The following is a 24,789-nucleotide window of genomic DNA, read 5'->3' on the forward strand; positions in this document are numbered from 1 at the left end:
AGTAAACTTAAATGTCATACTTAATCAAACAACTTTTGGAAATCCAAATATATTATATCCACTGCTTCCCTTTATCCAACCTGCCTTGAGTAACAGATTCTGATAAATGTATCAGGCATGATTTCCCCTTCCTAAAGTCATCCTGATGTATTTCTAAATATTACGTATTTCTAATTCTCTGCCATTACATTCTTTATATTACCTTTTTTCTCTAATAACAAATGGTAAGTTAACTAGCCCTGTGGTTGACAAAAACTGAAAGAACTGTGGAAACTAAAACAGAAATTGCTGGAAAAGCTCAGCGGGTCTGGTAGCATCTGTGGAGAGAAATTAGAGTTAACGTTTTCAGGCAAGTGACTCTTCCTCAGAACAGGCTTATCGTCGCCTGTTTTTAGTCTCCTACCCTTTTGAATAAGGGTGTTATGTTGGCTGTTTTCCAGTCTTATGGGACATTTCCACATCCTAAGAATTCTTCAAAGATCACTCCCAGCGGATGCACTATCTCTGTAACTACTTTATTTAACATCCTGGGATGCATCCCATCAGTGTCAAGGTTCTTATTGATTTTAGGCCCATTAGATTCCCTAGTACTTTTTCCTCCAGTAATAGTCTTAAGTTTATTTATTTCATAACCTCCAACAACCCCGTGTTCCTTCATTATTTAGATTTTGGAATTCTATTTGTGTCATCTACCATCTCCGTATTGTAAAGAGGATGAAATTAGATTAGATTAGTTGAGATGTGGAAACAGGCCCTTCGGCCCAACAAGTCCACACCGACCCTCCAAAGAAGCAACCCACCCAGACCCATTTACCCCTGACTAACGTACCTAACACTATGGGCAATTTAGCATGACCAATTCACCTAAACTGCACATTTTTGGATTGTGGGAAGAACCGGAGAACCCAGAGGAAACTGGAGAAAATGCAAACTGGACTGCTTCTCGAACTGCTGTGGGGTGGCACAGTGGCTCAGTTGTTAGCACTGCTGCCTCACTGCGCCAGAGACCAGGGTTTGATTGCACCTTTGGGCAACTGTCTGTGTGGAGTTTGCACATTCTTCCCACGTCTGTGTGGGTTTCCTTCGGGTGTTCTGGTTTCCTTCCACAGTCCAAAGATGAGGACAGAGTGGTAGATGTGATCTTTATAGACTTCAGTAAGGCATTTGACAATGTTCCCCACAGGAGATTGGTTAGCAACATTAGATCTCACGGAATACAGGGAGGACTAGCCATTTGGATACAGAACTGGCTCAAAGGGAGAGAAGACAGAGGGTGGTGGTGGTGGAGGGTTGTTTTTCAGACTGGAGGCCTGTGACTGGTGGAGTTCCATAAGGATCGGTGCTGGGTCCACTACTTTTCGTCATTAATATAAATGATTTGGATGTGAATATAAGAGGTATAGTTAGTAAGTTTGCAGATGACACCAAAATTGGAGGCATAGTGCACAGTGAAGAAGGTTACCTCAGGGTTACAACGGAATCTTGATCAGATGGGCCAATGGGCTGAGAAGTGGCAGAGGGAGTTTAATTTAGGTAAATGTGAGGTGCTGCATTTTGGGAAAGCAAATCAGAGCAGGACTTATACACTTAATGGTAAGGTGTTGCTGAACAAAGAGACCATGGAATGCAGGTTCATAGCTCCTTGAAAGTAGAGTCGCAGGTAGATAGGATAGTGAAGAAGGCATTTGGTATGCTTTCATTTATTGGACAGAGCATTGAGTATAGGAGTTGAGAGGTCATGTTGTGGCTGTACAGGATATTGGTTCACCCATGTTTGAAATATTGCATGCAATTTTGGTCACCTTCCTATTGGAAGGATGTCATGAAATTTGGGAGGGTTCAGAAAAGATTTACAAGGATGTTGCCAGGGTTGGAGGATTTGAGCCATAGGGAGAAACTGAATAGGCTGGGGCTGTTTTCCATGGAGTGTCAGAGACTGAGGGGTGACTTATAGAGGTTTATAAAGTCATGAGGGACATGGATAGGGTAAATAGACAAAGTCTTTTTCCCTGGGTCGGGGAGTCCAGAACTAGAGGGCATAGGTTTAGGGTGAAAGGGGAAAGATATAAAAGGGAGCTGGAGGAAGTGGTGGAGGCTGGTACAATTGCAACATTTAAAAGGCATCTGGATGGGTATACGAATAGAAAGGGTTTAGAGGGATATGGGTCAAATGCTGGCAAATAGGACTAGATTAGGTTCGGATATCTGGTCGGCATGGATGAGTTGGACCAAAGGGTCTGTTTCCGTGCTGTACATCTGTATGACTCTATGTGCAGTTTAGGTGGATTGACCATGCAAAATTGTCCATAGTGTTCAGAGATGAGCAGTTTAGGTGGGTTAGACACAGGAAGTGCAGGATTATAGGGTGGGGGTTGGGGGGGGGGGGCGGTTCTGGGTGGGATGCTCTCAATGGGTCAGTGTGGATTCGATGGGCTGAATAGCCTCCTTCCATACTTTCAAGATTCCATGGTTGGAGCTGTTCTCTTGTTGAAGAGGGTAGCCTGTCAGTAAGATGATGGACAGGAATAATGTGAGGAAGGGATATGTGGTTGGCATGGATGGGTTGGGCCGAATGGTCTGTTTCCATGCTGTACATCTCTATGACTATGACTCTAGACATTGTTCTTTGTGGTGAGCTTAAATATAGTGTTCACAAATATAAGAAAGTCATTAATTAGAGAATGAGAAATTATGGGAACCATGGCCACAGGGACTAGTTGAGGTGAAAAGCATTTTTAAGGCACATTGATGTATTTTGAAGCCGTTGTTATGACATGCCTGTGGAGCAGGATAGGATCTGAACCAGCCTCCATCACTTCCTGTGGTAGCTTATTCCATACACGTACTACCCTCTGCATAAAAAAGTTGCCCCTTAGATCCCTTTTCCCCTCTCACCCCAGTTATGGTGGAACGCCCAGTCTGTGAAAGTTACGTCTGTAAACCCCTTCCCCTCATTTCCTTTGTCTCCAAATTCCCCTGCTAGTTCTGGTCTCCCCCACCCCAGGGAAAGGACCTTGTCTATTTACCCTATCCATGCCCTCAAGATTTTATGAACCCCTATAAGTTCACCCCTCAGCCTGACTCCAGGGAAAACAGCCCCAGCCTATTCAGCCTCTCCCTGTAGCTCCAATCCTCCAACCCTGGCAACATCCTTGTCAATCTTTTCTGAACCTTTTCAAGTTTCAGACATCCTTCCGATAGGAGGGAGACCAGAATTCCTTTTGCACAAATACATTAAAGAAGAAGGACTGCAGAGAGGTAGACTTTATAGAATGCAAAGACTAGTTGGGGTCACATGGCCTCCAAATACTGTCCAAGGTAACAGGCTTATATTTTAATAATGGAGGTGCAGCAGTGTGGTCTGTTCGTTCGTCTTTGAGCTAAATGCCGATGGCGATATTACTGTAGAGGTAGGAGATCTAAACAGGATTATACTGGGCCTCCAAGGAGCCATCTGCCCTCTCTGAATGACTCGGCAACACGCCTTTGCAAAATTATTGTTAAAACTAGTGAGTTTCATCCCACAATATACCTAAGCACGGATCCCTTTCGTTCCCGGGTTGGAGGGGGTTACTCCGGTTAGTTAATTTTGCGGGGAACGTTGCATTTCCCACTCCTGGGAGCTCGGGGAAGCAGCCTCACTGAATGTTTCCAAGCCGGACTGAAAGAGATTCACCATTCAACACTTTGGCAACTCACGTTGTCCCCCCGGGCTTAATGATAAACAAGGCGGCGTCCACTTTCTTATCAGGAGTACCCGGCGCACATACTGAAGCACTGACGCTTAGTCCTTAAGACATGAATCACACAGTCAACACAAAACCAGGAGCCCTGCTTCATTTAAAGTGCATGACCCCAGCGTTGCCTCTCGGCGTTCTCTTTCGCATTTGAACCAAGTAACATACAGAAATTCAACAGTCCTTCACTTTTCAGGTGTTTGATATGAAGGGTTTATTTGACGCTTTTTTAAAAGCAACTCTTCCCGTCTCAATATTTTTTGTTATTCTCTCCGAGACACTCAGTCTTCAACCCCGACTTCAAAAACAGCAACTCACCAGATCTGGCCAACATCTGTGGGAGAGAGTCACCAGACTCCAAACATTCATTCTGCTTTCTTCCCGCAGATGCTGGCCAGACCCGCTGAGTTTCTCCAGCAAATTATGCTTTTTTTGGGGGGCGGGGGGGTGGTTTCAGATCTCCAGCATCCTCAGTCCTTTGTTTCATGTTTGGGTTTGACCCTGTGTGACAGTGCGCCATCATTGGCAACTCGCCGATTTTATTTTTGGAAGCTGCATTGTACCTTCAGTTGGCAGGAAATTTCACTGAATTGGAAATGTTGGCTGTTTTCCTCCTTGCACAGAAACGGCCCAACAGATTGGGTATCCCCGGCAGTTTCTGGTTTCATTTCTGGATACCCCCAAACACATTGTCTAGCGATCACCATTGTTAACCTGAGAATGCAACTTAAAACAAAAGGGTTTTGTGATTTACACACGAAAGAAGTGAAACTATCACTGTATTCTAACAGATGAAAGGCTTAACAGACAATCGATTTTTCAATGTATAATTTCAGTTACATCACACTGTAAATTTTTGCTATAAATTCTGTTAGGATTGAGCCCTCCACTATCACCTGATGAAGGAGCGTCGCTCCGAAAGCTAGTGTGCTTCCAATTAAACCTGTTGGACTATAACCTGGTGTTGTGTGATTTTTAACTTTGTACACCCCAGTCCAACACCGGCATCTCCAAACCCAAACAGCAGTATTTCGCTCCTGCAAATTTGCAACTTTCGTGGGGGGGATGGACGTACTTTGCAAACAATGGAACACTGTCGAGTTGGGAGTTTTGTAACATTTTATTTTATACCAGGTTGTGTCTGGTTTGCTGCAGAGTCCCAGTGCTGGTGAGAGACCCGGTGTGAAAGGGATGTCAAAAGACCCACTGTCAAAAAGTAAATCTTAAACGGAAAGAAATGCAGGAAAGAGGCCAAGCAGCAAGAGAAACCGACGTGTTTCAAACGGGGATGACCTCTCAAGGTCAGGTCATCAATCTTACACATTAACTGTTTCTCTCCACAGGTGCTGCCTGACCTCCCGTGTTTATTTGTTTCTTGCAATCTTGTTTTTTTCCCCCAACATCCCCAGTTTATTTTTTCAAACCTTTGTTCGCATAAAAACATATCTCCCACTTCGTGGGTACCAAAAGCGACGATTCTAACTCCCACCTTTCAACAGAATAGACAATGTAAAATGCTTGGGGAGTGAGTTGAAAGATTCATTGTCTGCCTCACACTTCCTCGTAGCGAGTGTTTCTTGCGGCGGGAAGGTTGTCACTCGCTTATGATTGAGTGCCCAGTCTGTCTCGGTTTATGTCTGTAAACCCCCCCCCCCAACCTCCTTTGTCGTCAAGCCCCGCCGCCCTCACCCCCCCCCCCCCTTTGCTCCTTCTCGCAGACTGAGTTCATGTAAAATTCACACAATGATTTTATATATATATATATAATAAGCTTTGCAGACATATTTGGACAAATCTGTACCTCATGTTTTTGGATTCAATGCTTGCAGATCTCATGGAGGAATTGTGTGTGTATTGGGGGTGACTTTAAAGATATTTAAGTATTAACTCAAAACACGTTTTCGTCTTAGTTGCCGCCTCAGTCGCCCCCTTGACTATCGAACGCCCGCTCTGCCTCAGATTTGCAGCCCCTTCAACTGGTAAAAGGAGCCCAGATTAGCTGTACCTAAAAAAAACTTCCAATCCTTCCCAGCAGTGATTTGTCAAGTTACTGTTCAGTAAAGTCACTCGCAAGTAAACAGCTGGCAGGAGAGAAGCTGGGTTCAGTTAAATCTGTGTTTTTTCTTCTTTGTTGCAATGTGTAGAATACTTCAGTATGAATTTCCTGTCTTTAAAGACGAGCGGTGAATCACTTCACATAATGACTGCCTTGCCTTATGTGGGATGTCTGTTGTGGAGCGCAGGATTGGCTCAGGGATGTGGTGCCCCTTTAAGAGAGATGCCTGATGTCTGATAAGTGTCTGAACAGGCTTTTTTTTGTACACCCCAAAGTCCTCAGTGATGTCAGAGGCAGACTTGTAAATATTATTGATGTGGTCCAAGTGAGGCCCCTCCTCCCCCTGCACAAACTTCCAAAGGTCCACCCATCCCGTCCGGGCACAGGCTGCAGAATGTTATAAGGAGGGCTGCAGAAGCAAACACTCGTTCACTCACTGGCCAAAGGTGCGCTGGGAGGTGTGTTTTAGCTTCTCTCTCTCTGGCCTCTCGTTTTCTTGCTCTCGTATTCCCCCAACCTCTCTCTGGACCAGTCCCTTCTGTCCCTGCTTCTCTCTCTCTCCCTTCTCCTTTTCAACACCGTTGGGGGTATTTCTCAGACATCTTGGCCGTCTTTTCAGTGGAGACTCTGAAAGCGGGCAGCGGGGAGCTGGTGCCTGGAAGATGCACCACTCCACACTCGGGGTCTTGTTGTTGGCCGTGAGTCTGAATGCAGCCAGCGGCCATGTGGGCAAAAGTAGGAGGCAAAGTCCATACGATGGAGGTACCCAGAATCAGAGTAAGTCTTCCACAGGAAGAGAATCTGGTTTAAAGTTTTTTTTTAACGTACCCGTGAAACATTTTCTTTTCCCTTACAGAATGTGCATTCCAACTCTTCCAACGTTTTCTGAACATGTGCGTTAAAACGTTCTGCAGGGACGTTGCTTTTGCTCTGTTGTTAGCCACTCCCAACATGATGTTGAGATGCTTTATCCTAGAGTTAAAATCCGGAGTGAATCAGGCTTTTGGCGGCGGAGCGACTGCAAATTTTTCTTGTGTCGCGGATCATGTGGAAAATAGCTTTCAAAAGAGCCAGTACACGCAGTAAGGGGCCGAATGCCCCCTACGTTTGTCGCACAGCACAAGGGGTTAAATGCAGTGTGACTGTGAGGGCATGTACCCGTCACCTTACTTTCACTTTGTCCCTGTCGCCGCCAGTTAGGAGGTTACAGTCTGACCCGTCTCTGTGCTTTCTCCCTTAAGGTCAACCACATTTTTGAAGTCTCCATTTCAGGCAAGAAGAACAAGGGCATCAAATGACCTTTGTCCCTCTCTCTCCACAGATGTTTCCCGACTACTGGGTGGTTCCAGTCTGCTTTCTCCAGCATCCAGCATTTGTTATTTTTTTTAAAAAATGCGGCAACTTTATTTGGGGCGAGAAGGAGAAAGACAAATGGTTTCTTTGTAATCTTCATCTCAATAATCTGGGGAAGATGGTTTTTTGGGGGGAAAAAAAACATCGCGCGAACGTTTTGTTTTGCAAATATCCACTCTTTGTGTTGCAAATTTTGATGCTATTGTTAGGGCTGTTCAGCAACAGGAGCCAACACATCCTGTCCCATAGCACCCACTGGGGGAGGGGAATTGGAGGGGAAGCACTGGATTAGGGAGGGTTTAGAAACTGCCTGCTTCCTAAATTGGGGTGATTGTAGCATGCATCTCTTTTCAATTGTGCAGACTCCACACCTTAAAGCTAGCATCCACCCTGAGCTGCTTTTATATTGGAGTTTGATCTGTCAACTGAGAACACATACCCTCCATTCGCTGACAGATCCACTCAGATGGGTGGACATCCGGTCGAAGTTTAGTCTGGAATGTTTGTCTTTGGGTTAGTTAGAGGGAGCTTTTCCAGCTAATTTGCAGATGTAGTTTAAATTAAGCAATTCTGAATGGGACACAGCCACTTGGCTAGAAATCTGGAAGGAAATATTCTGGGATTCCACAGAATTGTTGAATGGTTTAGGGCAAGAGGCCATTTGATGCTTTATGTCTATATAAGCACTTCTCTAAGATTTGCAAGTGCCACTCCCACTGCCTTTACCATGTATTCTGTTACCTTTTGTTCACGTAATGGGACTTCACTGTGATTACCGCTTCTGTCTCACTACGCCAGGGATCTGGGTTCACGTCCACCCTCGGGCGACTGTCTGTGTGGAGTTTGCACATTCTCCCCGTGTCTGCGTGGGTTGCCTCCCCCGGTCAAACAATGTGCAGGTTAGGTGGATTGGCCATGCTAAAATTGCCCATGGTGCCCAGGGATGTGCAGACTGGGTGGGTTAGCCATGGGGAAATGCAAGGTGACAAGGATTAGGGTGAGTGTGGGTGGGATTCTCTTTGGAGGGTCAGTGTGGGCTGGATGGTTTGCCCTCACACTGTAGGGTTTCTGTGATGATGATCTAATTGTCCTCTTGAAAGCCAAAAACTTGAGTGCGTTCTCAGGTGGAGTATTCCAGATCCTAACCACTTGCTGTGTGAATGAAACGGTTCCTTTGTGTCGCTGTTGCTCCTTCAGCCTCTCATCTTACTTAAATCGGTATGCTCTGGTTCTCAATCTTTCAACCAGTCCCTGTCTACTTGGTCCATAGCCCTCAGGCTTTCGAACACCTCCAACAGACCTTCCCTTAGTCTGCTCCACTGCAGGATGTGTGACCTCAGTTTCTCCATGTGACTGAAGATCCCTTATTCTTTGCAACCGTTCTCGTGAATCCTCTACATTCTCCCTCATGCCTCCACGCTAATAGGTCAGTCAGTCAGTGTCTGTGAGGAGAAATAATATGATTTCATTCTCGCACATTTTCCTTGATTTTATGGTTTGACTGTTTGTTGGTTGCATCACTTGTAAGGGAAGAGGGAGAGTTGAAGATGCATGTTGGGGTCTGGATTGACAGGGAGTTGAACGGTGTAATCCTAATGGGTTTGTTAGAAATGAGAAGAGGTTTATTAATCAGAGCAAATGAGCTTATGCAAAAGCACAGCACTGGAAGATGCTGAAAATCTGAACTAAAAGCAGAAGATGATAGGAAAGGTGGCTGGTTGCACCCATGAAGAGAGAAATAAGAGTTTGGGGTGTATTCCCCCCAGCCGTTGAAAGTCATAGCTCACCTCATGAGTGCCTACATTTGACAAGCAATTGCATTTTACTGGGACCATAGGGTCCTGCACTTGGTCTGCATCTGAGAAGATTAGCGTACACTCCACAGAAGGTCATAGAGCACCAAGAGGTGGGACTGCAGGACTCACTTTGAAGGGTTGGATAGGGCAGGGCAGTGTAAAATTAAGCTGCATTTGTTGCCAATGAATTTGTGACTCGGGATATGCTCCGGGCTCCTGAGTTTCTTTGTTGGGAAAATGCAGCCTGTTATTTAAGGGTTGACGACCCTTCTCCAGAATTGGAAAAGAAACTCTGAAATATCTATGATTAACTCTCTCTCTCATCTGATGAAGGAGCAGTGCCCTGAAAGTTTGTGATTCCAAGTAAACCTGTTGGACTATAACCTGGTGTCATGTGACTTCTGACATTTGCCCACCCCAGTGCAATACTGGCATCTCCAAGTCTCACCTCTAAAGATGAGTTTGTATTCCATGAACTGAGAGTTCAGATCTGAGACATAATCTTTCTGTCCACAGATGCTGAGTATTATTAGTCTTGCAATGCATCTGGTCTTTTGGGAGCTATTTAATTGATGGCATGTGTGCTTTCTACTCTGTCCCTGTTCAGATTATTGTGTAGACAATGGGAAGATTTACCACGTCAACCAGCAATGGGAGCGTACTTACATGGGCCGTGTCATGATCTGTACCTGTTATGGGGCAGGGCAAGGTTGGAATTGTGAATCGAAGCCTGACGGTAAGTTATTAGTTAAAAGAGCTAGTAACACTGCATTCCTAATAATGAAACTTGGAATCTAGCACTATCTCCTAACTGTATACAGTCCCCCATCCAGAGATACAAAAGTAAAGTTTAAGAGCTAGAGTATAAGCATATTAACTAATGTGTAATACAATGTCAGTGTTATTAACGCAGTGTGTTACAGTGTCGGTCTATCAAGCCAGTATGTTACAATATCAGTATATCAACTCAAATGTGTTACAATATCAGTATATTAAGCCAGTGTGTGACAATGTCGGTATATTAACTCAGTGCGTTACAGTATCAGTATATTAACTCAGTGCGTTATAGTATCAGTATATTAAGCTAGTGTGTGACAATGTCGGTATATTAACTCAATGCATTACAGTATCAGTATATTAACCCAGTGTGTGACAATATTGGTATATTAACTCAGTGCGTTAAAATATCAGTATATGTACAGCACGGAAACAGACTCTTCTGTCCAACTCATCCATGCCTATCAGATAGCCTAAATTAATCTAGTTACATTTGCCAGCATTTGGCACATATCCCTCTAAACCCTTCCTATTCATATATCCATTTAGATGCCTTTTAATTGTACCAGCCTTCACCACTTCCTCTGGCAGCTCATTCCATACACGTACCACCCTCTGTGTGAAAAAGTTGCCCCTTAGGTCTCTTTTATATCTTTCCCCTCTCACCCTAAACCTGTGCCCTCTAGTTCTGAACTCCACCACCCCAGGGAAAAGACCTTGTCTCTTTACCCTATCCAAGACCCTCATGTTTTTAATTCACTCTACCAGTGTTAAGTCTCATTATATTATAGTCCAGTGCATTGCAGTAGGAGTGAACATCTCACTGTGTTGCAGCATTACTGTACAATATCAGCATTTGTAATAATGCATTACATTACCAATGGTATGGCATCTCCTAAAATACAACAGTGACTGCACCTCATTGGTTGCCAAAGCACAATGGAACAGTCTGGCATTGTGAAAGGTGCTGTGTAGGTACAAGCACTTTCATTTTTGATATCTGCACAGATCTTTTGTGTCCCAGCCCAGTAAAGTGCCAGATATTGTGAGGTTCCCTTAAGCACAGCCTGATTTGCTGGATGTCAAATGGGACTCTGTAGATGGCACTCAAGAGACCAAGCTCAGAGTTGAGACAGGTATTATACCCTTCAAGAGGGCAGTTGGCGGGTGTGGTGTGGTGGGGTGTTGCAGTGGGCAGATGGTCATTCTGAAATTGAAAGGGTCTTCCTGACGATTATGTTTCAATTTGTGCAGTTGAGGAGATGTGCTACGACCAGTACACTGGGACCAGGCAACGTGTTGGTGATACCTGGGAGCGGCCAAAGGATGGCATGATTTGGGACTGTACCTGCATTGGAGCTGGCAGGGGGAGGATCAGCTGTACCATTGCAAGTAAGGAGGATGGGTGTGGGGCATTGTGGGCGATCGAGTGAGTGCGGGTGGGTGACCAGGGCTATTATTGTGGGACTGTACCTATTCCGATTTCCCACTTATCAAAATCCTTCTTGGTATCTATTCCTTTGTGCTTTTGGTGCTCTGACCTCTATTCAAATGCCCTGAAGAGTTTTGCCTTGCTTTCTGTGTTGTCACATGCACAGTGAAGGGGTATGTGTTTTAAAAAGGGTAAATGTGCTGCAGCATGTCTTCTTTCAGGCATGACAAGCGCTGCTGACCTCTGATCTTTCAAAGGATCTGGCACAAGTTCCTATCCAATTAAGGAAGTTTTCATCTGAGGGTTTGTTACCAGTGAGCCCCTTCCTGTTATAAATCTCAGTCCTCTCCCTGATCAGAGAAACTCATTGCTTTCTGCTCTTGTCAACAATATTCTCTTCCGTCCTTTAAAATTCCATCCCTTTTCAGAAATAAGATCTGTTTTGGGATATCCCCTCCCATTCCTGGAGTCTTACACCCCCAGTCTCCCCGACCTCTCTCACAATTCCCAATTGCTGTGGATTACTCCTTTAACACACAACCCCAACCCCTTTGATTCCCCCCCCAACATCTCCCGGACTCCCTCCACCTCAAGATTTCTCTTTCCCCCCCCACTCCAAACTCCTCCAATTCTCTCTCAGAACTCCTTCAATTTCTCCCCCATCCAGACTTCTCCAATTCCTCTCCCCCCTTTGAGACTCCTGCAATTCATCCACTCCAGATTCCTCCAGTTTACCCCCACCAGACTCCACCATGTCCCTCTGGAGATTTCTCCAATTCATCCCCCCCCCCCCGCAGAATCCTCCAATTCTCCCCTCCACACTCCTCCAATTCCCTCCTCCCCACTCCTCCAATTCCTCTCCTCCAGACTCCTCCAATTCCCCACCTCCAGACTCCTCCAATTCCCCCCCCTACCAGACTCCTCCAATTCCCCCCCCCCACCAGACTCCTCCAATTCCCCCCCCCACCAGACTCCTCCAATTTCCCCCCCCACCAGACTCCTCCAATTCCCCCCCCACCAGACTCCTCCAATTCCCCCCCCACCAGACTCCTCCAATTCCCCCCCCACCAGACTCCTCCAATTCCCCCCCCCACCAGACTCCTCCAATTCCCCCCCCCCCCACCAGACTCCTCCAATTCCCCCCCACCAGACTCCTCCAATTCCCCCCCCCACCAGACTCCTCCAATTCCCCCCCCCACCAGACTCCTCCAATTCCCCCCCCCACCAGACTCCTCCAATTCCCCCCCCACCAGACTCCTCCAATTCCCCCCCACCAGACTCCTCCAGTTTCCTCCCTCTAGACTCCTCTGACCCATCAGGACCTTCTTACCAGGACCCCTCCCAGGGTTCATCTGTTGCTCTGTCACTCTGATGTTTGCCAGCTGGTTGAAACTTGCTTCCCAGTCCAATCCAGTTCATTGCACATGGTCCGACTGCCGTTATGGTCTCTTTGGAGGGACCCTGTTGTCAGTGTGAAGATAATAAAAGGTTTGGGTAACGTCAAACCCTGCACATGCTACATTGATTGGAGCATACATTCTGAATTGTGAGCCCTCCTGACAAGGAGGTGTTGATCAAATCCTGAATCGAACTCTAGGGCAGTTTGTAACGGTCTTCATTGTTGCTGCCCTCCTGTGTTCCACAGACCGCTGCCATGAGGGTGGTCAGTCCTATAAGATCGGTGATACCTGGCGAAGACCTCACGAGACTGGTGGCCACATGTTGGAGTGTGTTTGCCTTGGAAACGGGAAAGGCGAATGGACCTGCAAGCCAATAGGTAGACCATTCTGTCATAAAATTGAAACCAATATGTGTAAACGGTTTTCTTTTCCTGGCACAAGGTTTTTGGTTCAAAACAACTGGCTGACAATTTTGCAAAGCCTTTACAAGAGCTCACTCAGGTTACTTCCAGCCAGATTGATGCACTAAGGTCAGACTAGGTTTGGAAGTTTTTTCTGCGTTGGCATTGAGTGAGAGTGGGTTGGAATGGACTGGTGCTCTCAAAACATAGGAACACAAAACCTCCAGGCCACCTTGACTGTCTGTTGGATCACATTGTCCTATGGAACATATGATTGACATTGTCCAGAGGAAGACAGATAGCCACATAGGCTACAGTGAGGGTTAATTGACTGTTAACACAGTCCACTGGAGGCCAGGTGGTCATGTGATGATTAACACTGTTCCCCTAGAGGTCATGTGACAATCAACAGTGTCTGCTGGAGGCCTCGTGGTCATGTGATGTTTTACATTGTCTAATGAAAGCCAGTGGTCATGTGACAATCAACACTGTCCACTGGAGGTCTGGTGGTCATGTGACAGTCAACCCAGTTCATTGGAAGCCTGGTGTCCTGTGACAGTCAACTCTCTATTGGAGGCCCAGTGGTCATCTGATGATTTACACTGTCTAAGGAAGGCCAGTGGTCATGTGACAATCAACACTGTCCACTGGAGGCCAGATGGTAATGCACAGCACAGTCCACTGGAAGCCTGGTGATCAAGTGACAATCAGTATGGTCCACTGGAGGTCATGTGACAGTCAAAACTGTCCACTGGAAGCAAGGTGATCATGTGACCCAATAGCATTGTCCCCTGGAGGCCAGATGGTCATGTGACAATCAACACTGTCAACTAGAGCTCAAGTTCACTGACATCCTATCCAGGGACAAACAGGTTATATGTGCATTTGAATATTAATTCAATTCTCAATGTACTTCTGAAATTTGTGTCAGTTGATGAAAGGCTGTTTCGCTCTAATGGCTGAACCATGGCCTGTCAGCTGTGTCTCAGAGGAGCCTTCTCACAGCAAAACAGTGAATACATAATCACAGGTGACAATCCAGTGGACAGCTAAGGAAGGCTTGCACTATTAGAAGTACTTTGTTTCAGATGCGATGTTCAACTGAGACCTCGGTTACCCCCCTCGGGTGATTAGAAAAGATCCCCCAGCTTGAGAGGAATGGGGAAGTTCACTGAGCTCACCCTGTGACTTAACCACTGCCTATCCCTCAGCCAACATTGTGCTTGCTTCCAAAATTTTGGCAAATATACACAGTGAAAGAAATGTTAGAATATGCAAGGGTTATGAATGGTCTAATATTCTTTCCCCGTCCCTTCCCATAAGAAAACCGAAGTTGAAAACTTGATTCTGTGGAGAGAGAGAAGCTTGATAATGAACAGAGCTACGATGCAGTAACTCAGTTAATCATTGGTGCTCTCAAAACATAGAAACACAAACATCTTGACTGTCTGCTGGATCACATTGTCCGAGGGAACTTCCTGATGAAGGGCTTTTGCCTGAATCGTCGGATTTTCCTGCTCCTCGGATGCTGCCTGACCTGCTGTGCTTTTCCAGCACCACTCTGACCTTGACTTGGATCACAGCATCATTTGAGCCACTCAATCTTGCTTTCACTTGATGCTCTCTGCTGATCTCAAGCTCGGTAAGGGCAGGATTGATTGAGCTGGTTTCAATCTCTGGGGTGTTGCAAAGGGCAGCCCGCTGTTAGTGTACCTGATCGCTGGAAAGAGCAAGTAAGTGGCCACTGATTGAGGGGAGGATTGGCACGGCTGATGCCACCACTCCCTCCCTAAAGCAGTAGCCCGTTGTCATTCCTTGCTCAAGCCCACACACACGGATCAGGTGCTGTGAGCAGAGGGAACAAGGCAGGATGGAAAAACAGATGGACAATGACCTGGCTCGGAATCTAACCCAGCACTTTGTGTTTACACAGCGGAGAGGTGCTATGACAATGTAGCAGGTACGACCCATGTTGTTGGCGAGACCTGGGAAAGACCATACCAGGGCTGGATGATGATGGAGTGCACGTGTCTGGGAGAAGGCAGTGGACGGATCACCTGCAGCTCAAGGAGTAAGTTCAGCTTTTGTCTTTTTAAGGTGACCTTATTGCACTCTAATTAAATCATTCATTAAACTGCTGGACAGGTCCAACCTGCCGAATTCGGGTGTTTTACCACAGTTGAAACTATTGCCTCCGGTGGATGGGTCCGGAATTGCACGAACGTTCACGCTTTTGAAAAGCCTTTTGAGATTTGGGGTGACATTTGAGAAATGTGATCATTAGTTTTTTTTTAATTGATGGAAAAGAAAGGTGGGTTGATGGAATTAAGTTACGAATCAACGGGGGCAGCATGGTGGCTCAGTGGTTAGCACTGTGCCTCAGAGCGCCAGGGACCCAGGTTCGATTCCAGCCTCGGGCAACTGGTTTACACCTCCGAGTGCTCTGGCTCACTCTCATTGTCCAAAGATTTGAAGGTTAGGTGGATTGACCATGCTAAATTGCCCATAGTGTGCAGGCTAGGTGGATTAGCCATGGGAAATGCAGGGTTACAGGGTTAGGATGGGGCTGGGATGCTTTCTGAAGGGTCAGTGTGGACTCGATGGGCCGAATAGCCTGCTTCCACACTGTGTAGATATAAGCCTTTGGATGGCCAAACAGGCTGGACTGAATGAGCTTCATTCTACTCTTGTGTTTAAAAGACTTCATTAGAGAAGAGACATACATAACTCGTTAATGGATTACTTTCTATTGGCAGAGCTGCAGGCCATGATGAGAGATAGGGATAGGCGAGGCCATGGAGGGTTTGGAAGCCAAGGTTAGAATGTTAAAATCAGGGCGACACACTATTGGTTGTCAGTGTGTCTCAGTGAGCACAGGGCAGACATCTGAAGTCATACCAGGGTATGAGTTAGAACAGGATGGCAAAACTGTAGATAACCTGAGGGTCGTGGAGGATAGAATGTGGCAGAGCGTATGGAAATAGTCAAACCCGGAGATAAGGAGGACACGGGTGAAGGTTTCGTTAGCAGATGAGCCGAAGAATGTAAGAATGAGGAACTGGAGTAGGTCATTCGGTCATTCAAGTAAGAACATGGCTGATCTGTTCGTATCCACATTCCTACCTGACCTTGCCCTCCATAATCTTCGACTCCTGTTAAGCAGACATCCACATGAATGCCTTAAATGATTCTGCCTCCATTGTAGAGAGGAAGCATATTCCAATAGTGAGCAACCCTCTTGAGGGAAGAAACTCCTCCTCATTTCCTGTGCCCCTTGCTTCCCTGTGAAGTGGACAAGTCTTCTGCCCAGGTCAAGCACCCTCTGAGCTGTATAAATTCCAGTGAGATCACCTCGCCACCATTAAATTCCAGTGAGTCTAGGCTTAACCTGTTGAACCACTTCTGATAAGGGGACCCCTTCACCCCATGACACAGCCCAGTGAACTTTCGCTGACCTGACTTCAATGCAAGTATGTCCCTCTTTGGGGAAGGTGCGAGAACAAATCTGGGCACAATCCTCTCCATGTGCTTTCACCAATGCTGTGTAGAGACACAGCTAGACATCTTTATATTAACACTGTATCTCTGTTACAATAAAGATCAACAGTCCATTTGCCCTCCTACTTCCTCGCTGTACCTATGTGCTTGAGAGTCAGGGGTAAAGACTCTCAGATCCTCTCTTGGTGTGCTTCTACTGCCACCTCCCCTGAATCTTGCACAGTGTTCCTTTTGGGAGAGGAATCCAGTTCCATTCTCTCTCTCTCTCTCTCTCTCTCTCTCTCTCTCTCTCTCTCTCTCTCTCTCTCTCTCTGTCTCTCTCTCTCTCTCTCTCTCTCACATGCAGTCTCTATCTCACACACACTTGTTTTCCTTGACATATTGTCAACCACCTGACATCTGTGCCTTTCCATTCTCCATCCTTCCTTCCAGCAGTAGGAGCAGAGTCTCTCTCTCTCTCTCTCCCTCTCCCTTTGCCCCTCTTTATCTCTCTCTCTCTCTCTCTCTCTCTCTCTCTGTCTTTGTCCAGATGTTCAATATATTATCAGAATTCCCTCAACCATCTCCACTCCAAGGAGAACAGTCAGAGCCTCTCCAATATATCTTCATTGTGGAAGTCCTTTGTCCAGTGGACTTGTGACTTCCTTTTCCACTCTCTCTGATGCATTCATGTCCTTCCAAAAGTGAGGCGCCCACAACTGTACACAGTATTTTAACTGAAAACAAATTGTCTGACACCGTTTCAGTCTTTGCATTTGCCACCTGTCTAACTTGTCAGCGTCCTTCCTACTTCCTGAAGAGTTTATGCTGCTTGCAGATTTTGTATGATCCGTAAACCTTGAAATTCTGCCCTGCGCACCGAGATCTGTCTCATTAATATATATCAAGAAAAACAAGTATCCCGACACTGACCCCTATTGTTAGCTGTATCATTGTATATCAAAGCGTGTGCACTTTGCTCTCGTCAAGTTTTTCTGCTACCTTTTCAAAACAAAACCTCAGCAAAACAGTTAAATGTGGTCTTTCCCCTATGAAGTCCAGTCTGGTTTCCTTTAATTTGCCCAGACGACTCTAGATTTTATCTTGAATGATAATTTCTGGTCATTTCTCCACAACTGAGGATGAACTGACTGGCTTGGAATGGTTGGTCTTAACTTTTCCACTTCCTTCTTGCAACAAGGATGTAACATTTACTACATTCTGACTCTGTGCCTGTGCCAAAGGAAGACTGAAAAGTTGTCACCAGCACCTCAGTGATTTCCATTCTCATTTCACTCTTTATCTCCAACTGTCGTGCCTTATCGAATATATTCTTATTAGTTTATAACCCTATCTCTATCACTATGGCCAGGGTAGCATCTCTTTTGGCCAAGACAAATGCAAGACGTTCATTTGATACCTCAGCTGTGCCCTGTGACTGGATGCATAAATCCCCTGTTTAGTTGCTAAATCAACCTTATACCTCCTTTTCCCACTCTTCTGTAATTGGTATGCCTGCTTCCACATTCTGAGTGTAGACTGTAAATAGCTGAGGCTCCAGCACTGTTCCCTGTGATGCTGTACTGGTCAGAGTTTGCTGGCTCCAAAAGTGTCCTGTTTATTTCCTCATCCGCCAAACCGAAAATGAGCCAATTATCCTGATCTCTGCTGTCAGTTAGCCAAAACATTCTCTGTGCTTATGTACCATCCACCAAATAGGGACGCTTTGTGGAAAGTTGCAGAGGTGGAAATAGTGTAGGAGAACATTTGGAAGCTCATCTCAGAGTCAAAATGTGGCACCGAGACTTGAGTAGGGAGGGAGTAGGGTATGGAGCAAGGCCTGAATACAATGGCTTGAATCTTCCTAATGTTTAGTCGGAGGAAATTTGGGTTAGAGACAGTGCAGGATGCGAGAGGTGGGTCCAAGATAGAGCTGGGTGGTATCAGTGTTACTGTGCTTTTGGAGAGTGTTGTTGAGAGACAGTGTGTGGATGTGAAGTAGGGCCTTGAGAGAAAAGGACCAAGGGTGGTTTCTTGTGGAACATCAGTGAGTGAGCATGTAGAGAAGCTACTGACTGAATCTTTTCTGAACCATTTCACGTTTCACAACATCTTTCCGATAGGAAGGAGACCAGAATTGCACGCAATTCCAACAGTGGCCTAACTAATGTCCTGTACAGCCGCAACATGACCTCCCACCTCCTGTACTCAATACTCTGACCAATAAAGGAAAGCATATCAAACACCCTCTTCACTATCCTATCCACCTGCGATTCCATTTTCAAGGAGCTATGAACCTGCACTCCAAGGTCTCTTTGTTCAGCAACACTCCCTAGGACCTTACCATTAAGTGCATAAGTCCTGCTCTGATGTGCTTTCCCAAAATGCAGCACCTCGCATTTATCTGAATTAGACTCCATTTGCCAGCTCTCAGCCCATTAGCCCATCTGATGAAGAACCCATTGTAATCTGAGGTAACATTCTTCTCTGTCCACGACACCTCCAATCTTGGTGTCATCTGCAAACTTACTAACTATTTAAAAGATTTGCAAGAATGTTGCCAAGGTTGGAGGATTTGAGCTATAGGGAGTGGCTGAATAGTCTGGGGCTGTTTTCCCTGGAGTGTCGGAGGCTGAGGGTGACCTTATAGAGGTTTATAAAATCATGAGGGGCACAGATAGGGTGAATAGCGAAGGTCTTTTCCCTGGGGTGGGGGAGTCCAGAACTAGAGGGCATAGGTTTAGGGTGAGAGGGGAAAGATATAAAAGGGATCCAAGGGGCAACCTTTTCATGCAGAGGGTGGTACGTGTATGGAATGAGCTGCCAGAGGAAGTGGTGGAGGCTGGTACAATTGCAACATTTAAAAGGCATGTGGGTGGGTATATGAATAGGAAGGGGTTAAAGCGATATGGGCCAAGTGCTGGCAAATAGGACTAGATTAGGTTGGGATATCTGATCAGCATGGATGAGTTAGACTGTGCTGTACATCTCTATGACTCCTATGACTGGATGAATTAGAATTGATCCAGTGAGCAGCCTCATCCAACTGGATGACAGTGGAGGAGGATCATGCATTGAACTGTTGAAAGGTTGCAAACAGGGGGAGTATGAAATGTTTACATTTGTCATCTGCAGCATTGAACAGAGTAATTTCAGTGCTGTGGCAAAGCTAATTCGAGGGATTCAAACATGAAGTTCCAGGGAAGACGGGTGTAAATTTAGGAGGTGTGGAGAGGAAAGGGATATTCTTAATAGAAGTCTAGTGTCTCCTGAAGTGATTGATGTTGTTTCTGAAGTGCCTGAGAGGGATTTCTCTGTGAACGATGCCATAGAAATTCACCTTGTTGTTTAGAAACTGAAGTGTGGACAGCATGTTGATTACTGTTCCTACATCAGTCCTTTTCACTGCCTGTTCCAGACCGATGCAATGACCAGGATACTCAAAAGTCCTATAGAATCGGAGATACCTGGACAAAGACCGACAGCCGGGGCCATCACCTTCACTGCTCCTGTAAAGGCAAAGGGCGTGGAGTGTGGGAATGTGAGCGACATACCTCTTTGGTGTCTGGTCCCGGTAAGTGTGAGATTTGGCCTTCATAGTAAAATGTACAAAGGTAATGGTTTGAAATTGCTTGTAAGGGCACCATTGCACTCATGACAAGTCTAGCCACTTTTAAGAGCTGGACAGCTTTAGACACAGCAGTGGAGCAGGCTTTCATGCAGTAAGACTTGAGTTCGAAATGGATCGGGTGTATTTAGCTTTTGGCCCGTCATCAACCATTTTGCAAAAGTATTGGAATGCTCAGCAGCCCAACTTTATAACTCTTTAATTCTTTCGCTCTATTGAAAAGAAGAGTTCATGTAAGCAGGGTTGTTCATATTTTCTGTTTTCCATGCTTATTAGATCAGATTATGTACATTTTACACCAAATTCAACAGATTACAAACTATTTACAGCACAAAACAAAACCAGATGCTTTATCTGTGATGGTACCTACATGAATCCCTCTTCCCCAGTTTACTTTACCTCAAGTTATCAGAATATCCCTCTGCTCTCTCCTTCATGCTTGTCAAACGTCACCTTAAGTGTGTCAATTTATCTCAAACTGCTCCCATGTTAAGGTGGGTTATTCTTCACTGGGCTATGGATATAACCTATTTGCCCATCCTTGAATTGGGGGAGTTAATCAATTGATTTCAGCAGGCAGTTGAGAATCAACCACATTGCTCTGGATCTGGGGCCACATGTAGGCCGCACCAAGATGGCAGTTTTTGTTCCCCAAAGGAGATTGGTGAACGAGATGGGCTTTTTATTTCAGGTACTGCAAGTTCATTGAGACTAGCTATCCAATTGTAAACTTTTTGACAAAATAGTGGAACTTGAACGCTGAACGATGTGATGCCAGGGCATCAGACTAGGTCTCTGGAATACTAGTCTGGTAGCATTACCACTACATGATGACTTACCCTCCACAATCATATCATTTGTGGGTTAGCAGCTTTACCCATATTGGTGGCCTCAGATTTTAGACTCTGCCACAGGCAGAAACATGGACAAAGTGACTCGTTTTGAATATTGGACACATACTGCTTCCTCCCCAATTAATTAAAACAGATGCGAATTTTTATCAGACATGATCATATAAAGCACCTTATTATTACTTTAACAAATTGGCAGCATACAACGTCCTGTCTGTTACCAAGAATCCCGTGAAGGGGACATAACCAGTGGCCTGAAGGAAGGAAAAGGACAAGCAATGTTCCATTGTTAACATTCTGTTGTTTGTCTCAATGTTGCTTTTTTTGTCTCAACGTTCCATTGTTTGTCTCAATGTTCCCTTTTTTTGTCTGTGTTCCCATTTTTTTGTCTCATGTCAACTCGCCATTTATTTTGCTCTAATTTGGAACTTGTATTTATTGTTTTATTGAAAGCAAGAACTAATTTTTCAAAGATAAATCTGGTACCTCCTTTCCAGAATCCAGCAGTCACCTACAGCAACAAGTGCAGCCCGCGATTTACCAGCCACAACCTCAGTGTGTCAGTGATGGAGGTATTTCATACAGTGATGGAATGCAATGGCTTAAGAAGCAGGGGAGTGCACGCATGTTGTGTACCTGTCTGGGTAATGGTGTGAGCTGTCGCGATTTGCGTAAGTATTAGTAGTGTGCTGTAGTGCACAAACCCTGACTGACGTGAATATGGCTTCTGAAACTCTTTTAAAAAGGAAACTTGATGGGTCATTGCATGTTTCGGAAAATATATCCTGTGAACGATTACGGGTGACTGAACCAGGCAAGTGTTTCGACTGTTCACTGTCAAGATTAAGGCCTGCCCAACTCAGGGAGGGAAGGGATGTCTTGTTCATTGAATTTGTTCCCCACTTTATGGATTTGGAATTGCCTTGAGCACCTTACAGCTATGGAGGATCGGGGGAGGGTCTACATGAGCAAGAAGGGGCTCAGGATTATTGGGGTGTTTGCATGAAGCTTTGTGGACAGTTGTGGAGTGACCTGAAGAAATGTGAACACTGAGAAAGGTAAATCTAGTTAATATTGGAAGGTCACTGATTTGCAACTGCACCCAGAGTTGCGCCTTCTCATTGTGAATGTTGTCCCTTGTTCTATTTTCCAGTCATACCGGGGGATATCTCAGCACTATAAATACTTTGTAGCAAAGGCTATGACCAATGTGGTATCTCTCCAGCTTTCTGAGTCTGAAGGTTTGAGTGCGCAGAGATTTGAGTGCACAGTCTTGGCTGATGAGGTGTGAAACATCGCTTTATCTTCAAGAGCATTTTTTCTGGTGTTCTGGCCAACAGTTACACCTCAGCTGCACCCTTCAAACACTACTTAGTAAAGTGCTTTGAGAAGATCAGAGGAAGGTGTGGCAGTAATGTAATTCTGTTGTTTCCGTTGGTCTTATCAGCATCTCAGACATATGGAGGTAACTCAAATGGAAAACCCTGCATGTTTCCCTTCACGTTTATGGGCAAGACTTACACATCCTGCACGAGTGAAGGACGCACTGACGATAAATTCTGGTGCAGTACAACCAAAGACTTTGACACCGATCGCAGTTACTCGTTCTGCAACCAGCATGCTAGTAAGTCTGGAAGCATTTTCTCTTGAAAGCCGCTCCCTGGCACATAACAGCTGTTTCCCCTTTGCTTCGTGTCCAGTCACAAACTGCAGAACTACCCACGTTTTGATAGCACCCCTTTCCTCCTTCCTCACATTCATAGAGTCATAGAAATGTACAGCATGGAAACAGACCCTTCGGTCCAACCCGTCCATGCTGACCAGATATCCCAACCCAATCTAGTCCCACCTGCCAGCATCCGGCCCATATCCCTCCAAACCCTTCCTATTCATATACCCATCCAAATGTTGCAATTGTACCAGCCTCCACCACTTCATCTGGCAGCTCATTCCATACACGTACCACCCTCTGTGTGAAAACGTTGCCCCTTAGGTCTCTTTTATATCTTTCCCCTCTCACCCTAAACCTATGCCCTTGAGTTCTGGACTCCCCCACCCCAGGGAAAAGACTTTGCCTATTTACCCTATCCATGCCCTTCATAATTTTGTAAACCTCTATAAGGTCACCCCTCAGCCTCCGATGCTCCAGGGAAAGCAGCCCTAGCCTGTTCAGCTCAAATCCTCAATCCTTGGCAACATCCTTGTAAATCTTTTCTGAACCCTTTCAAGTTTCACAACATCTTTCCAATAGGAAGGAGACCAGAATTGCACGCAATATTCCAACAGTGCACTAACCAATGTCCTGTACAGCCGTAACATGACCTCCCAACTCCTGTACTCAATACTCTGACCAATAAAGGAAAGCATATCAACCGCCTTCTTCACTGTCCTATCTACCTGTGACTCCACTTTCAAGGAGCTATGAACCTGCATTCCAAGGTCTCTTTGTTCAGCAACACTCCCTAGGACCTTACCATTAAGTGTATAAGTCCTGCTAAGATTTGCTTTCCCAAAATGCAGCACCTCGCATTTATCTGAATTAAACTCCATCTGCCACTTCTCAGCCCATTGGCCCAAGTGGTCAAGATCCTGTTGTAATCTGAGGTAACCCTCTTCGCTGTCCACTATACCTCCAGTTTTGGTGTCATCTGCAAACTTACTAACTGGACCTCATCCAGCACTTCCTTCTTGACTTTGTCCTCTTCTCACCCCTGCATCTCAGCCTGCCAGTGGCCTTCCCATGCTGGGCGAGCTGATCAGTGAGATTGGCAATGGAAGCCTGTTGTCTGGTGTCCCTGTGCCCTCCCCGTAATTGATATCCAGTAATCTGTTACCGGGAGAGTGCATGTCAGTGGGGTCAGGACTGGATCAAATAGTTTTTGAGGGGTAGGGTCGTGCAGGATGCAGACAAGTCTGGGTGTAACACTTCTCCCTCCTGTGTTAAATGACTTGTCAACGTACAGCATGTAGAATGGCCTGGGCCAAGATGGAGGGTAGCAATGGTAAGAGATTTCCCTGGGCGAAGTTTAGCAGAGTAATAATGGGAAGAAGCAGAACCTATTTCCTCCTCCTTTATATAGACTATGTTTTCCGCAAGACCTTCCATAATACAGGAATGATGGACAGGTGAATCCCAACATCCCCGTTCTGGTCAGAACAGCTCTAGGCCCAAAGGCCTAAATTTAGCTCAAACCATTCCTACAGAACAAATTACAATCTTCAAGTATATTTACCAAGTGTCTGTCAGCTTGTTACCACATTTTATCGGCAGCGTAATGCAAACTTTGCAACAATGACTGTTCAGTCCACTTGTGAGGGACTCCCATTGATTTAGTCCAGTAGCTCACTCAATGGCTGCCTCCTCAGTAGGGGGAACAGATTAAGGTAGATGGGTAAGGGAACGGGCGAGAATCTGTTCAATGTCTTTGAATGTGCCCCCATGTGTGTGAACTGCTGAAAATAATCTGACAATTTGCTGTCTGTCCTTCTTTGACCTCCTGCTGCGTTTAGCCACTTACATTCAGAGCCGAGGAGGGAACTCCAATGGGGCGCTGTGTCACTTCCCTTACCTGTACAACATGCGGAATTATACCGAGTGCACTTCCGATGGAAGAAGAGACAACATGAAATGGTGTGGAACAACTGCAAACTATGATGCCGACAGGAAGTTTGGCTTCTGTCCAATGGCAGGTATGATCTAGACCTGTCCCAGTTTCTCTTATATCATTTCAACCCGACTAATCTCCAGTGTCACAGTGCAAACTGTTTAGCGGCAAAGGTTGTCGACCGTACGAAGGTGAAATAACATGTCTCGCTGCACGTATGATTAGTGTGGAAAGGGCGCTAACAATGAACGTGAAGTGTTGTGTTTGGCCCATCCT

The 24,789-nt window shown here is 45.6% G+C and overlaps 1 protein-coding gene across 5 annotated transcripts in view; it reads left to right on the top strand.

The window, feature by feature from the left end:
- Positions 1-6,243: 6,243 nt before the first annotated feature.
- LOC140481925 (fibronectin-like) overlaps positions 6,244-24,789 on the top strand; it is a 96,769-nt gene continuing 78,223 nt past the window's right edge. For all 5 annotated transcript variants that reach the window (XM_072578608.1, XM_072578609.1, XM_072578610.1 and 2 more), the window contains exons 1-9: positions 6,244-6,570; positions 9,550-9,678; positions 10,974-11,111; positions 12,797-12,928; positions 14,886-15,023; positions 19,848-20,003; positions 21,406-21,579; positions 22,356-22,532; positions 24,419-24,598. In XM_072578608.1, coding sequence (XP_072434709.1) covers positions 6,456-6,570; positions 9,550-9,678; positions 10,974-11,111; positions 12,797-12,928; positions 14,886-15,023; positions 19,848-20,003; positions 21,406-21,579; positions 22,356-22,532; positions 24,419-24,598 — 1,339 coding nt within the window. In that variant the 5' untranslated portion in view covers positions 6,244-6,455. The remainder of the gene's footprint in view (positions 6,571-9,549; positions 9,679-10,973; positions 11,112-12,796; positions 12,929-14,885; positions 15,024-19,847; positions 20,004-21,405; positions 21,580-22,355; positions 22,533-24,418; positions 24,599-24,789) is intronic.

The sequence above is a fragment of the Chiloscyllium punctatum genome, chromosome 10 (genome assembly GCF_047496795.1).
Source record: "Chiloscyllium punctatum isolate Juve2018m chromosome 10, sChiPun1.3, whole genome shotgun sequence".
Classification (NCBI taxonomy): Eukaryota; Metazoa; Chordata; class Chondrichthyes; order Orectolobiformes; family Hemiscylliidae; genus Chiloscyllium; species Chiloscyllium punctatum.